Raw genomic sequence first — 18,531 nt, 5'->3', positions numbered from 1 at the left:
TTATGACCTAATTTTTTTTTCTTAATTACATACTTTTGTGATTGTTGGATCCCGAAATCAAAATCAATTGAACAGCCTTAGTCTGAAAGTGACTTGTAGACAAAAGTTTGTTGACTTTGCCCACCTGTGAGCACTTCCTCAGGTAATCGAGCGCAGGCAGACACAGATCTGTAGAGCTGTATCCACTGACATGAACACAATCGCCAATCTCCTTATAGTCCACTTCACCTACAAACAATCCAACAACACACATTATTCATGACAGACAGCGAAAGAAGAAAACGTCAATTGTCAAAAATATACATCAGCTGTTTTCATTTCTATGAGCTTTGCGTTTTTGACTGTTTGGCGCCATCTTGTGTCCGAATAATGCGCAGGTTAGTGTATAATCCATCAGCTGTTTTCATTTCTATGAGCTTTGCGTTTTTGACTGTTTGGCGCCATCTTGTTTCCGAATAATGCGCAGGTTAGTGTATAATCAATCAGCTGTTTTTTTTAATTTCAGTGAGCTTTGCGTTTTTGACTGTTTGGCGCCATCTTGTGTCCGAATAATGCGCAGGTTAGTGTATAATCCATCAGTTGTTTTCATTTCAGTGAGCTTTGCGTTTTTGACTGTTTGGCGCCATCTTGTGTCCGAATAATGTGCAGGTTAGTGTATAATCCATCAGCTGTTTTCGTTTCTGTCAGCTTTGCATTTAATTAAAGAATTAATAACCTTTTACAGCTCAGAACAAAGTCTTGTGTCTAATATTTATGTTTTGTGGCAAGTAGCCATGGAATAACCTGGATAAAGTACATCCAGGAGGTCGTTTTCCAGAATAACACCATTCAGTCATATACAACAGTTGGGATGATGATAAACCTATCAGGCTTTATTATGCGACCTAGATGTACTTGGAATAATGTGACTGACCAATAAATCAAGTATTCCAGAGATTGTTTGAACAAATTACTCACCTAAACCTTTGACAAACTTCATAAGGCACATGATGTAGTCGGTGGCGGCGTTAGCAAACACCTGAATGTTGTCTGTGTTAATGAAGGCTTCAAACACATCAAACACTGGAGCCTGAGACTTCCCTGCACATATGAAGAAGAGGGAAACGATTTACTATACGTTAAGGTTAGAACGCCGGTCAGGTTTATGGTTAGCTGCATGTAATTATACATTAATCAATTGTAATTACTATAGTAAGTATGTGTGTAACAAGGACACCTTAATATAAAGTGTAACCAAAATAAATATTAGATAAAAAATCTTTGATAGCTGCAAAGACAACTTGTCTAATTTTCTAATTAATTTGGGGAAAAAAATGAACAAAAACAAACTATAAAAGATCATCATAATGCTACTATTGATGGTTATTGCGACAAAAGAAAGGCTTAGCAGTCTAGTTCTCCATACAAAAACACAGTGTAGGAAAATCTTCGGTCCCACTTTATATTAAGTGGCTTTAACTAATATGTACTTAAATAGGAATAAATAGTTTGTTACAATGTAATTATTGTGTAAATACATGTATTTACTGTGTACTTATGTGTGATTAAATGCATGTGTGTAATTACATCTGTAGTTAACTTTTGTAATTACATTTGTAAATACACTGTTGACCATCCCTTACACCTTAACCCACCCTTAAACCTACCCATACCACAAAACCTGTCCATAACCCAACTTCTATCCCAACTCAAAAGCACCACAAGTGTTCTCAAATACATTATAAACACAGTAAGTACATTGTATTTTTTTTTTTTTATGTAAGTACATAGTAGTTAGGGACACTTAATATAAAGTGGGACCAAATCTTCTAAACAATTCTGAAAAAAACCTTATCTTAGTAAAGCAAACATGACAGACCCATAGAATATTCTCCTATCAGATAATCCTTGACATCCGTCTTGTTTCCATGCACGGTTCTGAGAGCGCTGAAGAGCGGCCTCCATCCAGACTGAATCTGCGCTGAACACATCTCCACCAGCTCTCCGATGGAAGTGATCACCTGCACATGTAAAACACAACACACAATGTTGAACAGGCCCACGTGGAAACTGCGGATGTACACTTAAAGTGTCATATACACTTTCGTATAGTGAATTTGAACAAGTTAGCATTTAGAAAGGCAAATAAGACACATCAGGAGAGTCAGGCAAAAAAAAAACTCTAACCTTGCTCTTATTTAGAGCAAAGTGAGGACAAGTAGAAAAAACAGCCCAATATAGCACAGAAAGCACACAGACAAGACACAACATAGACAAATGGGATGGGAACAGGGGATATTGATGTATTCTGATGAGGGCGGTAGCCATTTGGTCCTGCAGACGCGCCCACTCCTCCCCTGGGTGAAAGCACACAAAGGCGTTTGGATGATGGGATCGGTAGTGATTGTTTATCTGTAGTTGTGTATGTTTTTGTGTGTGTGTGTGTGTGTGTGTGTGTGTGTGTGTGAACCTGTAGAGTCCAACAGGTGTCCTTGACAGGGAGCAGGATTTTCAGAGCAGGAATTTCTACCCTAATAACTATTAATAAACAGATAATTAGTAGTTTATTAAGCTGGTGGTATTAGTTAATGGTTTGTTAATAGCATGAATTGTGACCTAAACTAAAATGCTACCCATATATTATATGTTAGAATTACATTGCATAATACTTGACTAGATATTTTTCAAGACACTAATATTAGGGTAATTAGGCAAGTCATTGTATAACAGTGGCTTTTTCTGTATACAATAAAAAACAAATAGGGCTAATAATATCAACGATAAAATGGTTAAAAATAATTAAAAACAGATTTTTTTCAAGCCGAAATAAAACAAATAAGACTTTCTCCAGAACTAAAAAGATTATAGGAAATACTGTGAAAAATTCCTGAATCTGTTAAACATCATTTGGGAAATATTTGAAAAAGAAAAAAAAAAAATTAAATAATTTTGACATATTATTAAAAAATATTAAATAAATTTTCAACTATATACACATATATGTGTGTGTGTGTGTGTGTGTGTGTGTGTGTGTGTGTGTGTGTGTGTGTGTRTATATATATATATATATATATATATATATATATATATATATATATATATATATATATATATATATATATATATATATATATTTATTTATTTATTTATTTATTATTATTATTTTTTTTATGTGTTGTTTGTATTTACTAAACTCTAAAAAATCAAATCTTCAGATCCTGCACAGAAATAGCTAATAATATCTACAGATTTTGTCTGACGAGTGACTGCAGGGTTTTTGCTGAATGCATTATAAGTCTAATTCAGTGCGTGGATCCTGACCTGATCCTGGACGTCTTCATCGCAGAGCTCCAGCTGCATGATGTGCTCAAACGGTCTGAAAAGAGCCTCATTGAAGTGAAAATGCGGCAGCTCCGGCCAGCTGCTCAAAACCTCCATCAGGACATCATGGATGAAGGACACGGCCTTCTGGGACACGTGGCGCTCCTTGTGACAGGCCGCCTGTGGGGAACAGGTCAAAGAGTTGGAATCTGAAAACCTCAATAATATAGATGTGCATTAACAGTTAAGTCAGAGTTATTTGCCCTCCTGAATTATTATATTTTCCCCCCAAGTTCTGTCTTGTTTTTGAGTCTGCCACTATGCTTACACTCCGCCCACTTTTAAAAAGAGCACAATCTCATTTGAATTTAAAGCGACAGTCACCAAAACGACACAATTAGGATCAAAGCCTACAGGAGGCAGTTATCAGACATTATTTGTGTGGTATTATGAGCTGAAACTTCACAAACACACTCTAAGGGACATCAGAGACTTATTTTACGTCTTGTAAAAAGGGGCACAAACCTCCACCAGGTGTGGTGCTACAACGCTCCAGGCTCTCATCATGTGCAGCAGCGGCCTGCTCTTGTTCTTCACGATGCGCAGCATGGCTTCTCCCAGCCGGAAGAGGTGCAGGGCGCTGCGCTTGTCCTGGGTCGACTTTGCCTCTCCTTTAATAACCAAACATGAAAACAAATAGCAGTAACACTTTTGTTTAAGGCCCCGTTTACACTAATGAGTTTTCATTTTATAACTCATAAGTTTTGCTACGGTTACGCCATCCGTCCACACTACGCTGGAGTTCTCGAACTCCGGAAACGGAGCGTTTCGAAAACGCGGAAGAGGCCGTTTTCATTCTAAAACGCTGCTGCTCAGTCTCAGTGTGGATGGGGGAAAACGGAGACATCTGAAAACGGGCTGCAGACATTCGCATACGTTGTTTAACTTTCTCAACAATAAAATAAAAACATGATAGCTATAAAGAACTGCCTATTTTCATTTTGACTTTCAACTTAACAGACAGCAGAAATGTTGAGGCGTCGTGCTGCATCTTCACTGTATGCATACTTATAATTAAACAGAGCCTTCAATAACATCCTTTCATTTTCATTGAAAATACGAAACGTATCCTCTGCTTTGCTGAATGTCAGTTTTAATAATCAATAAAAGCCATTATGAAAGTATAACGCACAATAAGTTTATACATTATAGGAAATAAAGGCAAGCGATCAGTCAATATACAGAATGTACATGGTTACATTAATTATTAATTTATCTTTGCGATCAGCCGAAACACGTTACCTAAGAACAAGTAATCGATTCAAAAGACCAAAGTCGGGGAATATGTCGCTAGATAAAGACAACAAGATTAATTAAATATCACGTTTAATAAATATAGTGAGATTAGATCCAGCGGGAGATGCTTGATGAGAAGTCCGACCAGCACAGCTCTCATCTGGGTAGAAATGGTGCAGCGCTTGCCCGAGAGAGAGTGTGTGTGTGTGGTCACATGATGTGCGTTTTCAGCGTTTTGGTGTAGACGGAGAGCAGTTCAGAAACACTGGGTAAAACGATAGTGTGGATGCGGATCGTTTTGATTTTAAAACGCTGTTTTAAAACTAAAACGCACTAGTGTAAACGAGGCCTCAGTCACAAATCACGCTAATAACTACTGGATTAATGAGTATTAAAACTAATGGATTATATTATATTAAACAGCATTTTTACCTTGCGTGAATGTCAGTTTTCCTGTTGACGATAAATACTTTTAAACTAGATTAAGTTAAACTTTTTAGTTTGAACCAAAGTTAAATTATGATTTAAAAAAACTAAAAACAATGTTGCTGTAACAAAACTACAGTAAAGTTGGTTCAAAGTGTGTGTTTTTTTTTTTTTTATTCAAGCCTTAAAAAAATCCAGTGGACCACCGCTTTAAGCTGTTGTTTACACTGTTAAACACTCTGCTTTTAATTTACCTGGCATGGCCAGTGAATAGTCTCCAGTTTCTGTGACGGAATCAAACAGCTGAGACTGTGAAGCTTTTCTGAGCTGATGCAGGAATCCCACAAGACTCACGAGGTTGAGTTTACTGACGGCGTCCTCAAACAGCCTGCAGCACAAACAGCACAAAGACAAGTCAAACTATAATCATTCATTCATTCCTTTTTTTAGTCAGCTTAGTCCCTTTATTAATCCGGGGTCGCCTCAGCGGAATGAACCGCCAACTAATCCAGGAAGTTTTCACGCATCTCTGGGAAACATCCACACACACATTCACACACACACTCATACACTACAGACAATTTAGCCTACCCAATTCACCTGTACCGCATGTGTTTGGACTGTGGGGGAAACCGGAACACCCGGAGGAAACCCACGCGAAGGCAGGGAGAACATGCAAACTCCACACAGAAACGCCAACTGAGCCGAGGTTCGAACCAGCGATTCAGCGACCTTCTTGCGGTGAGGCGACAGCACTACCTACTGCGCTACTCGCCCAAACTATTATCAGACATGTGAAAACAACCGTGATGGACTAATGGTCAGTAATAATAGTTTTGCACCCATTTAAAAGTGTAAGTCAGTATATGCAAATATTCATATTTGGATTTCACAAATGTAAAAATATACAGTGTCATTTAGAGTTGAATTTTTGGGAATATTTCCTAAATGATGTAGAACAGATTCAGGAATTTTTCACAGTATTTCATATATTTTTTTCTTCTAGAGAAAGTCTTATTTGATTTATTTCAGCTAGAATTAAAGCAGTTATTTTTTTAAAACCATTTAAAGGTCAATATTATTAGCCTATTATCATTTTTCATATGTGGCCTTCCGTGTAGTGTCTAATGTAGCTGTGTGTGAATGTAAAGGTCTGCAAAACTTTTAGGAGCACAGTACATACAAATGGAGTCATTGACAGCTTTAAAAAGAAGATTTGACTTGCTCTAAAAGCAGCACATTGCATCTGCATACTAAAGCAGAGACACCAAAAATGCAGATCAAATTATGATCTTACATGTCCATCTAGTGGCCATTTATAATATAACTCCAGCTAGAAGTCGAAGGTTTTTAGTTATTCTCTGAAAAAAAAGCAGTTCTTATCTGAACACATTTACAACAAGTGCTATTTATTTAATCATTCATTCATTCATTCATTCATTCATTCGCCTTCAGCTTAGTCCCTTTAGTCCCTTAGAACATGCAAACTCCACACAGAAATGCCAACTGACCCAGCCGGGACTTGAACCAGTGACCTTCTTGCTGTGGCAAGACAGTGTTAACCACTGAGCCAACGTGACGCCTTGAACACATTTTATTCAACACGACTCCTATTCACTAACACAGGGGTCACCAACATGGTGCCCGCAGGCCTGTTCTAAAAATAGCTCACCATAGCGCCACTTACCAGTAAGCTCCATCTAATATAGAAGTAATCATATGTGTGGTTAGGCTTGGTTTAGGGTTAGTTTCATGCAATTATCCATCATTAATTGCAATTACTACAGTAAATACATTAAAATAGTTACCATAATATATATATATATATATATATATATATATATATATATATATATATATATATATATATATATATATATATATATATATATATATATAAATACACACACAAACACACACAGACACACACACACAGTTATAACAGTTACAGAGCACAGTTTGCTACTGCTGCACTATCAAGAATGTAGTTGTTTAGATTGCAACTTTGCAGTTTATTTATAAGGATAGTGCCTATGAATATTTATAATTTCAGAGATTTAGCGTGTCATACTAAGCAGAGCAAAGACAGTTGACGTTCTGCCACAAGATGGTGACAGAGACCGCATAATAAGTCTTTAGGTTCATAAGTCTTAAGGTTCCTCATTCTTTAAGTCATAATAAGTTCTAAGCGTATTTTTAAATAACAGCTGAACAAATCATTATAAAACAGGTAAGTGACTTTCTAAGTCCATCGCTCTCTTTTGTATGTTCTAGTGCTGTATTTATACAACAGTAATCTGCTAGTGTTTACTTTGCTTTGGCTTTTTCTGGGTTAATTTTGTGATCTCCCGATTGCAACAGAGAAATACTGGGAAATCTGTGTAGACTGATGGCATCTCATGCTGTTCAGCCCTTATAATCTTAAAATGTGAGCAAAATCAGCTTTTTTGTCATCACTTTAGACATTACGCTAGAGAATCATTCAAACACTAGCTCTAAAGTGACGTTGGTGAATTAGTAACGGTTTATCCTGTTCTGATGTCAGCTGCAGATGAGAATGAACGGGGGAAGAAAGTAGTTCCTCTTACAAAAGGGTTTTTAGGCTCTCCGTGTTAGATTTTCTTTTTTTATACACACGATTATGCTGTCGAACTGTTGTATAAACACAATATGGCTGTATATCGTCACTGGTGGGACACTAAGGCGAGCCAACACCACCAGTTTAAGTAACAAAAAGCTTTTAGTTTTACTTCCGTATATTAACCTATATGCATAGTTATAGTTCTCTCCAAACTGAAAATTCTGTTATGATTTTACTCTATTTTAATATGCAATTTACAGCATTAGTAAATTATTAACTAATACTTTTAGCTCAATAAACAACTAATTAGCTGCTTAGTAGTTAGAGTAGTATTAATAGTTATTGGGATGTAGATCATACTTTATAAGTGCTAATAAACAATTCACATCTTAATAATGGGCAGGTAATAATCCAGCAGTAAATGATGTGAATGGTTACTCAAACTAAAGTGTTACCAAGTTTTTTTTTTTCTGTTAAACAGACTACAGACAACATATTTTGAAAAGAGCTGATAAACTGTAACCATCGACTTCCATGGTTTGTTTTTCACCTGTCAGCTTGTGTGGAAAGTGTGCAGACGGCTTTGGCTGCGCTGGTTCCCGTGAGCAGACTCCCGCCCCGCAGATCCAAGGCTTTCCCGCGAGCGCTGTCCTTCAGGAGCTGCTGGATGGAGAGCGGCTGGATGACGGGTTGACTGAGGCTCAGCTCCAGCTCCGGACTGACCTCTGCGCTCAGATCCAGACCCAGATCCAGATCCACGGCTACAGCCTGCTGCGCCTGCGTGATGGCCAGAGGAGGCTGAGAGCCGCCGTCACTGAAGTGAGTGTGCTCCAGTGTACTCACATACTCGATAACCCTTTAATCAATACAAAACCATTAATGAATACAACAATTGAAAGAAGAGCAGAATCTTTTTTTAGCCTTATAGCCGTCTTGTCTACCTCGAACATTTCATTGGTTGTGTTCATGGTTATCACAAATATATGACCACTAACTGGTTTTCAAAACAAATAATAAAATGCTACTCCGTTAAGTGAAAATAAACTGATAAACAGATTACGGAATAAATTAAATAAGTAAAAAATACATATTTATAACTATAAAATTATTTTAAATTGTGTTATTACTGGTTTATACTTGAGCATTAATGTTCCTGGTTACAATGTATTTCTGATTCAGACTAGGTGACCACTCATGACCATATTGTTGTGTGTGTGTGTGTGTGTGTGTGTGTGTGTGTGTGTGTGTGTGTGTGTGTGTGTGTGTGTGTGTTTGTGTGTGTGTGTGTGTGCTTTTAATTCATTCATTATTCAATTATTTGATTATTCATTCATTTTCTTTTTTTGGCTTAGTCCCTTTATTAATCTGGTGTCGCCACAGCGGAATGAACCGCCAACTTATCCAGCATATGTTTTATGCAACAGATGCCCTTCCAGCCACAGGCCATCACTGGGAAATTTCATTCATTCATTACATTTCTTTTTGGCTTAGTCCCTTTATTAATCAGGGGTTTCCACAATGTAATGAACCAACAACTTATCCAGAACATTTTACGCAGAGGATGGCCTTCCAGCCGCAACCTCAGACTGGGAAACTTCATTAATTTTCTTTTTGGCTTAGTCCCTTGATTAATCAGGGGTCGCCACAGCGGAATGAACCGCCAACTTATCCAGCATATGTTTTACGCAGCGGATGCCCCTTCAAGCCGCAACCCAATACTGGAAAACTTAAAAATTTAAAATAAATAAATAAATAAGCAAAAAACATTTTTAAAAATAAATAAATAAATAATTGCAACCAAAATAAAAATATTCAAAATAAAAAAAATCAAATAAAAATAATAATAATAAAATAATATATAAAATACAAATAATACAAAATCAAGATATTGACACAAGTTATTTTCCTATGTATATTATGTAAATTATGTTTTTATTTTGGATCTGACATCATTATGTCAGCAATAATGAACTAAAATAAATAAATGAGAATATATGTTTTATATATATATATATATATATTTTTTTTTTTTTAGGGGTGCATTATTAGAGAAAAATGTGTATATTTAGAGCCTATTTTAGGAATTTCATTAAATTGAAGATCTTGATTTGATTGTGTTGTACCTGAAGACGTGAGGCCAGCAGTCGTGGTTATGGCTGCCCATTTCCAGGCCCACATTGAGAATGGCGTCCATGCAGAGGACATGAGCAGTGTGAAGCCTCACGCCTTGAGAACGGCTCATCTGCTCCAGCTTCTGCTCCACACGCTGCTTCACTGCAACAAACACACACACATAATATTTATACTGTACAGACTATAAATTCCATCCTTTTCCCCAGCCCTACCCCTAAACCAAACCCCCACAGAAAACAATCTGCAATTTTCCATGATAACACTTAGACGATAAGGTTCCTGTAGTTAATACTAAATAATGTATTTAATAACATGAACATTATCCTAAACTCCACATTTATATTCCTCTTAGTTGCAAACATTATTTTTAGCAGGTCAAAACTCTAATGGCGGACGGCTTCTTCTCACTCAGGGCTATCCAGTTACTATGACCATTTATGTGAAGCTGCTTTGACACAATCTACATTGTAAATGCGCAATACAAATAAAGCTGAATTGAATTGAATTGAATCTATGCTAATGAGGGAGAGATGATCACTGATAGGCAGGGCTTTTTCCCTCTGAAGAAACGTACAAAGCATGAATGTCAAAATGTTTCTGCAGTTTTTATCAAGTGTGATTATAAAAAATACAATTAAAGAGCTCATATTATACATGAAATAGGGTCATATTTTAATTGTAAGGGTCTACAGCAACAGTCTAATATGCAAGCAAGGTCAAAAAACACTTTCATTATCTTGTAATCTGCATTTATTTTTACCTAACTATCCCAGCGACTCCCATATGAATAGTTCAGTGATTAATTTGTTCCCAAACCCCTCCTTAGCGCGAAGCTTATCTGCGCTGATTGGACCGATGACAGTCTGTTGCGATTGGTCGACACCGACAGCCTTCAGCGTGAGACAGTGTGAAATGCCCAGAAGCTAATCAACAATATAAGATTAGTCACAGTGCATACACGCTTCAGTGTAAGCATTTGGATTTGGCTGCCAGTGGGGGAATGTAAATAGAGACAATGGACTTAAAAATACAGACGACTAACTATTTCATTGAGCAAAAACTCCAAGAACTGGCGAGGAGATCTCCTAGCTTGTCACACTCTGCTTTTTTCAGACACACACACACACACGTTTTTAACGTGGCTTTACACGCCATATGAGAATATAGCGAGTTAACCTGATACAGTACACGCGGTTACAAGTTTCAAGTAACAAATCACAACTAAATACATTTGCAAGCTAGAGTCAACGAGGCAACAACTTTAATCGCAGGTACTCACACTTGAGAAATGGAGGAAGAAACCCATCCAGGTTCTGACATGTCCATCAGTAGTCTTTACTGATCCTTCCTTTAACAAACGGCCGATGAAGTCTTCTTTGTAGCATGTAGCTTCCAGAAGCACTCAAACTGCTCAAGGCTGGGCTAATGCTGAGGTTTCATCTTTGGGTAGAGACTCAATAATATCCATCTGCACATTGCGACTTCATTTGACCGGCGTGTTTGTGTGTGTGTGTGTGTGTGTGTGTGTGTGTGTGTGTGTGTGTGTGGCTTATTCTGTGTTAAAGGGCGGGGACGCAGGTTTCAGGCGAAACACCTTATGACTCGGTATCAAGGCGACTTGTTTGAAGCACTATGAGTCGACTCTTTTATAGATGAGTCAACAGTTTTAAACACTGTACTCTTACAGATTGAAGCCTTAGCTGGATATTTCACTTCACTTAGAGCTGTGTTACACACTACATGGAAGGGCATTTTCAAAAACCCTCTTTAATATATTTTTACAGTTTGAAGCTGGCTATAATCACACACTGATTTTTATATAACATGTCCCCTTTTGAAAGTTTTGATTTCAACTCATATACTCTCAAAATCCATTCCTCATAAATTTGCATATTTTTCAGGCAATTCTGCACAGATGTGGTAAACAAAATGCAGATTCTGTCTGGCTCTGCCAATATGTCCCTATGCATGACTGTGATCGCGGTTTATGTGAAATGTGTGAGTGTACCTTGAGTAATGGCATCTCCAGTGTCTCCTAATTCTTTCTCCTCTTTGTCCTCCTGAACACATGAAGCCGCTGCCATCTGCGCCAGTGCAGAAGCACAGTTGGCCGCCACCCCTGGATAACAAAGAATGAAGGCCCAGCAGACACATTAATGTCCTACAGTGGGAACTCTAAACTACCTGACAAAAGTCTTGTCGTGGATCCTAGTTGTAAGAGCAACCAATAATAACTTGACTTCTAGCTGATCATTTGGATTTTTTCGATGAAGACCTACTGGAACCCACATGGACTCAAGATTCTCACAGAAATCAGTCAAGTTTGGTGAAGGAAAAATCATGGTTTGGGGTTCATTCAGTATGGGGGCGTGCGAGAGATCTGCAGAGTGGATGATCAACATCAACAGCCTGAGGTATCAAGACATTTGTGCTGCCCATTACATTACAAACCACAGGAGAGGGACAATTCTCCAGCAGGATAGCGCTCCTTCTCATACTTTAGCCTCCACATCAAAGCTCCTGACAGCAAAGAAGGTCAAGCTGCTCCAGGATTGGCCAGCCCAGTCACCAGACATGAACATTATTGAGTATGTGGTTAGATGAAGGAGGCATTAAAGAAGAATCCAAAGAATTCTATATTGGACATAATTTCTGTTCAGTAACGAGACTTTTGTCTAAGCAAAGTCAGACCTTACTGTCCTAATTAAATCATTTAAAATCAAGGCATGATCATATTTTATTGTGGTCAAATAAGTGTAATCTAGAGACGCTTCTGACACCAAGTGATCAACTAGAAGTCAAGTTATTATTTGTTGCTCCTAAACCTTGGATAGGCGACAATACATTTGTCAGATATTGTATAAACAAAGTGCACGGAGAATGAACGATGTTCAATGTTACCCAGAGCGCAGCTGAGCGCTGCAGCCTTGCGCAGACCGTCCAGACTGAGGCAGATGGTGTCTCTTTCCCTCTGCGTCTGCTCTTTAACGCCCTCTGCTCCCAGAATGAAAGCCAGACTGCGAGAGCTTCCAGCCATGCGTCCTGTGAGCGGCGTGGACAGTGTGTCGATCAGGTTTTTCCAGCAGCCGGTCAGGATATAACGGGCAAAAACCACACCTGTCAGCAAACAATAAGAGACTTATGAACTGATACTCTGCTGTTGGGATTAGGGCTGCACGATATTGAACAAATCCCCTCTGATTTTGGGAATAATTTACAGGGATGGTTGGGTTTAGGGATAGGGAATAGGTATGGATTACATTTTCCAACAAAAATGATGATCCAGGCCTCCCTGCTAAAAAATCCAACTTAAACCAGCCTAGGCTGGTTGGCTGGTTTTAGCTGGTCGACCAGGCTGGTTTTAGAGGGGTTTTGGCCACTTCTAGGCTGGTTTACAGCCATTTCCAGCCTGGTCTTAGCTGGTCAGGCTGGAAAATGACCAGCTAAATCCAGCTAAAACCAGCTTGACCAGCCTGGTTTAAGCTGGACATAGCTGGTTTTGGCTGGGCTCCCAGCCTGCTAGGCTGTTTCCCAGCCTAACCAGCTAAGACCAGGCTGGAAATGGCTGGAAACCAGCCTGGAAGTGGCCAAAACCCCTCTAAAACCAGCCTGGTTGACCAGCTAAAACCAGCCAACCAGCCTAGGCTGGATTAAGCTGGATTTTTCAGCAGGGGGATCACATCAAACTGTACTTGGCAAACTATACAAGCCTTGAAAATTGATTAAAAAACAACTATTATGCAGACACTTATTATTTAATGATATTAGATGGTAAGCTTAGTGCATTTGATAGGTTATAGATTCAATTTAACTTTTGCGATGTGCAGTGTTGGGCAAGCTACTTGATAAATGTAGTGAGCTAAGCTTTTAGCTACTCTACTTAAAATGTAGCTTAACTACACTATAAGCTACCCCCTGGAAAATGTAGCAAAAGTCGCTAAGCTACATCTAAGCTATTTTTGCCATTTTTATTTTTAAATCGAAGCAACTTAAATCCAGGTCAGTCATATCTTAGTGATTAATACAACTGTTAATGAAGCATATGAGGCAGAATTCAGTTCAGTTATTTACTGTAAATAATTTGCTGCACTAAACATATAGTATTATAGTATTAACTTATGGTATATAACAGCTAAAACAAAAACTCCAATAAAAGCAGGTGTTACACATTTAAAATACTGTAGTAATTTATAGTAAAGAGAAATATTTTGACATGAGCATCATGCATATTGTATATATATTTACAATTCTTCATTATTAAATTACACTACACAATGCAATAATTTATAGAAGTACTTACTATAAATTATGAAGTATTTTTTAAATACAGCATCAAAAATTATTGCATCTTAACATGTACTTCTCGAGGTATGGTCACTAAAAATCCTGCTTCAGAAATAACTCCTCTTCCTCAGTCATCTTTCCATCGAGGAAGTTTCTCGTGTTAGCCTAAATCAAGTAGGTATCGCTGCAGCCCGGAGACCTGCAAGTGGGAGGGATTACACCACAAGTAGGTTGGGTGGCCTCCAAGTGGGAGGGACTTAAACCACAAATAGGTTGGGTTTATCAGGTTGGGTTTAGGTGTAGATGTTAAAGGGGTGGTCCACTACGATCTCATATTTTAAACTTTAGTTGATGTGTAATGTAGCTGTGTGAACATAAACAACATCTCTGAATGTAAAAAGTTCTAAGTTCAATGTAAAGGGAGACCTTGGTTTTTACAGAGTTAGCTTAGCAAAGCCTACAATGAACGAATTTTGGGTACTACAAAAAAATACTTCCGCCCCCTGTGACATCACAAGTTCGTTTACTGCGCATCCCACACTGCGCATGCAGGTAAGGGCCGTGGCCAGAAGCACTGTAAAGTTATAGCAGAGATTAAGCTTAAAAATGCGTCTTAATGCTGCTGTTTCCACAGAGCTTCGTCTGTTTCTGTATTTGGGCTTCCAAAGGACACGACACAAAGACAGAAGTGCCTTCAGTTCAATATTAATTATCTAGAATTATAAAATACTCAGCAAGCATGATTTGACAAAACAGCTCCAGAATCTCTCCCAGTTCAGTGCTGGATTCGGCTAAAATCTCCTCAAAGCAGAAGTTGTAAGCTACAAGTAAGTGTTTTTATTTGTTAAAATTTATCATGACATGGCATGCTGTAGCAATGATGTAAACAATGCGAAATGCTGCTTTGCGGGCAAACGATTTAGCTACAAATTCATATTTATCAGCCAAACTGCTGTAACACACACTCACTCCACCAGCACGTTCGTGTCTCTTATGTGTGTGCGCACGGGACTGCACTAATAGTCTTCAAGGAGCTCCATTTGTTTCACATCTCAGATAATGAAGTCGCAAAAGATATGTGGATGATTCATATTACTTACACCTGCATATTCCGGATACTCGTGAAAGACGTCATACGCATAGAGTTAAAGAAATACAGATTAGCTTACCTGACTAGTGGTCGCAGCAGAATAATAAATCAAGGCTCAACAGGTAGCATCTCACATCTTGTGCTTTATTCTTCTGTCACGATATATTACAGAAAATAACTTAATCCAAGCATCAGAGAAAAAGAAAGTCCCGCGCACATGCGCTTGCTAAAGAAAGTTTACACATTCACACACACATAAACGCACACACACGCGCGGTTAAAGGAGCCGCACCCCATTTTCACTCCTTAGTTACTGACACTTGTCAGATGTTATTTTAGAGAGCGGGCGCAAGGTTGACTGCATGTTTACACAGCAGAAAAGCGCGTGCTTTTACGGGCGTGACGTGGAGCTGATCAGCCAATAGCAGCACATTATGATGATGACCAATCAGTTTCACTTAAGGGCGGGCCTTTTAGAGGAACTAGGAAATATGACAGCCGTTTTCTTGTTAGCTGAGTAGCTGTGTATAATCAAAGTGAGATGTATGAAAAAATTACGCGATTTCCTTCAAGTGAACCATAAGCACACATTAGTTTGCATCTTATAAACACAACCAAGCCTTAAAATTACATTCTGGACCACCCCTTTAATATAACACAACAGGTTACAGTGAGGTTGGGTTTAGGGTTAGGTGTACACATTCATAAAGCACAATATTCAACTCTAAATACGACTAAATAAGGTTTGCCCAGACCACTTGGAGCTCCAAGGCCCACCTACGTGGAGCTGGCTCTGGCCTTCGTTTATACCCTTCTCGCCTAATTTGGTTTAAGACGTCACCGACCAGAGGTGGCAGTAACGCACCAAAAAGTTTGTTGTCAACCACCTTAAAACAGGAAGAAGAAAAAATCATGATACTCGCCATCATATGGATTTACTTTCATCGGCTAGACAACGGCTTCACAGCTCTGTGAATGTCGGTGCGGTCACTTATTAATCTGCGATTGGTAAATGTAGCTTTGTGGATGCTACTGTGCTACTTGACTAATAAAATAGCTTCGCTACTGAAAAGCTATTTGATTTAGAAAGTAGCCACGCTATCGCCACGCTACTAAGAAATGTAGCTATGCTAGTAGCGTCACTACTTGTCGCAACGCTACTGCCCAACACTGGCGATGTGTTTGTAAAAACATATATTATCAATTATTTTGTCCGAGTATTTGTTGCATGGATGTGGTTTAGACCAGCTGGTGTCCCTAGCGTTGTGTTATAAATGCGTCAAGACCATTTTGTGAAGCAATTGAAACTTAAATGCAATTTCGTTTTTTCCATCCCTACCTGCCACCAGGCTGTCATTGCCGTTTTTGTCACAGGTGAAGGGTGACTGTGATGAGGCTTTTCTGATCAGCTGACCACCAATAGCGCTGCTGCCCAGTCCATCAATATCTGACACGAGAAAGAGAGAGAACCCTGATATGGACCTTTGCAAGTGAAACACAGATGATAGAACAGCAGGCAATACATCATCATTTAAAGCACTTAAAGTACTCTTCCTACAGGGTCAGTGGCTCTGGAGAAAACTGAGGTTAAACAGATGTAATCATTGAGCGTCTTTACACTGCTTTACGCTGTTAATGTGATGGATTGTGTAGGAATGGATTGCAGTTGCAGTTTATACTGTAGCTTCAGTGACAGGAATATACAGATAAAGTCAGAGTTATTCGCCCTCCTGTAAATTTTCATTTATTTTTCTATTTCCCAAATGATGTTGAACATATTCAGGAATTTTTCACAGTATTTCCTCAAATATTTTTTTTCTTCTGGAGAAAGTCTTATTTGTTTTATTTCAGCTAGAATAAAAGCAGTTCTGATTTTTTTTTAAAAACATTTTAGGGTGAATATTATTAGCCCCCTTAAAGCCCACCCTCCCCCCTTTAAGGATATGTGGATCACATAGATGACTGTCAACATCTCATGTTTCATAACCCTTTAACAGGGCTCGAAATTAACCTTTTTGCTTGGTAGCAGTGGTGCTCCTAACTTTAAAAATTTAGGCGCATCAGCCAAGATTTATTCGCACCCACCAATTATAAGCACCATTACTACAAGTTTTATACAAACATATTTATAGCATTTGAAATCAACACTAATCAAACAAGCAAAAACAAAAATATATATATATATCAATGACTGTAAAAAATATGGACGACGCGACAGCCCTTTTTCCCATTGAACGCCTTGAGGGCAAAACGCCTGCTTGACGGGCACAAACTGTCGCAAAAGACTGCTGAAATTGGAGCCAGACATGCGCAGAAGGATTGTCTGATGGAGCCAGAGGAGGAGCCGCGAAAATGAGCAGAGTCGAGCTTCCAATCAAACGCTTTATGTAAAATCAACCACGCCCCCCAAACTTCTCAGCATGCGTTTGCTGTCATATCAACACAAATGGATGTAATAACGTTAACAAATATGAGGGTTTTATATATTCAATCGCGCCAGCTCCAGGCCACAGCGCATAACTTACTCGCGGCGTCGCGGGCTGATTCCGGCTCGCATGCGGCAGCGCCTGCTCGTTTGGCCGCCGCATCTGGCTCGATTGACTCGGACTGGAATCGGGCAGTGAGTCCAGGCATCCGGAGTAGGTCCAGCAGAGGTAACGTTAGTCAGTCTGCGCTCTAAGAGATAAGTCTCCGGCAGGCGAGAATCTAGCCGGAACTGTGTTTTGCTATCTGGGTGGCTAGGCGTGTATCAGCAAACTAATAAAGCCCGAAAAAAGCCCTGAACTTAGCGAATAAACAGTGTTCCACCAGGATCATGTATGTCAGAAACTATAGTTTACTGCTGAACTCATTTTGTCATGGTAAAATAACACAGAAATCGAATAATAACATTTCAGTCTACTTCAGTCTCCTGCCGAAGCTCAGACGCGCTGCTTTGAGAAACTGTCAATCACAGCTGTCAATCACGATGACACGCCCAGCATTAAATTACTGCTAAAAACAAACTGTTTACAAAAATGAAGATCTGCACCTATTTCAGCACAATAACCAGTGCCTTAATCCACCAGAACCATCTTTCGGGACATTTTATTGCAAGTGTAATATTTTTTTTTATTTGGGCTCAAGTCTCCTTCATTAACACGGAGGAGGCGGGCTTTATGACTTGTACTGCAGCCAGCCCCCAGGGGGCGATCTAACGGCCGAAACCTTCACTCAAACGTAGGCTTGCGGCACACTTGATATATATGCAGGGGTAAGGAAAATATGTCTCAAAGAAATCCCGTTATCACAAGAAAATACATTTTATAACAGAACTGAGTGAGCAAAAGAGACACAGAGCGCTCACCGGCCCTGCACGCACTGCTTGACATGAATCTGTTAACGATATAACTGTGCTGTTCTCACGGGTGCTGTCTGATAT

General features: G+C 38.9%; 2 protein-coding genes across 2 annotated transcripts in view; one reads left to right on the top strand and one right to left on the bottom strand.

Moving 5' to 3' along the window:
• The window catches only part of fbxo9 (F-box protein 9), an 884,197-nt gene that overhangs the window by 825,902 nt on the left and 39,764 nt on the right, over positions 1 to 18,531 (top strand). The gene's annotated exons all lie outside the window — the stretch shown is intronic.
• Positions 1 to 18,531, bottom strand: part of arfgef3 (ARFGEF family member 3) — a 59,288-nt gene that overhangs the window by 17,708 nt on the left and 23,049 nt on the right. The window contains exons 15-25 of the mRNA XM_009307061.5: positions 16,450 to 16,557; positions 12,638 to 12,853; positions 11,745 to 11,855; positions 9,727 to 9,877; positions 8,154 to 8,459; positions 5,277 to 5,410; positions 3,826 to 3,971; positions 3,301 to 3,480; positions 1,859 to 2,000; positions 958 to 1,080; positions 125 to 228 (exon numbers count right to left, since the gene is read on the bottom strand). Of these exons, the coding sequence (XP_009305336.2) occupies positions 125 to 228; positions 958 to 1,080; positions 1,859 to 2,000; positions 3,301 to 3,480; positions 3,826 to 3,971; positions 5,277 to 5,410; positions 8,154 to 8,459; positions 9,727 to 9,877; positions 11,745 to 11,855; positions 12,638 to 12,853; positions 16,450 to 16,557 (1,721 nt within the window). The remainder of the gene's footprint in view (positions 1 to 124; positions 229 to 957; positions 1,081 to 1,858; positions 2,001 to 3,300; positions 3,481 to 3,825; positions 3,972 to 5,276; positions 5,411 to 8,153; positions 8,460 to 9,726; positions 9,878 to 11,744; positions 11,856 to 12,637; positions 12,854 to 16,449; positions 16,558 to 18,531) is intronic.

Source organism: Danio rerio, chromosome 13 (assembly GCF_049306965.1).
Source record: "Danio rerio strain Tuebingen ecotype United States chromosome 13, GRCz12tu, whole genome shotgun sequence".
Lineage (NCBI taxonomy): Eukaryota > Metazoa > Chordata > Actinopteri > Cypriniformes > Danionidae > Danio > Danio rerio.
The sequence above is the reverse complement of the archived record's forward strand: the minus strand, read 5'-3'. Positions and strand labels throughout refer to the sequence as shown.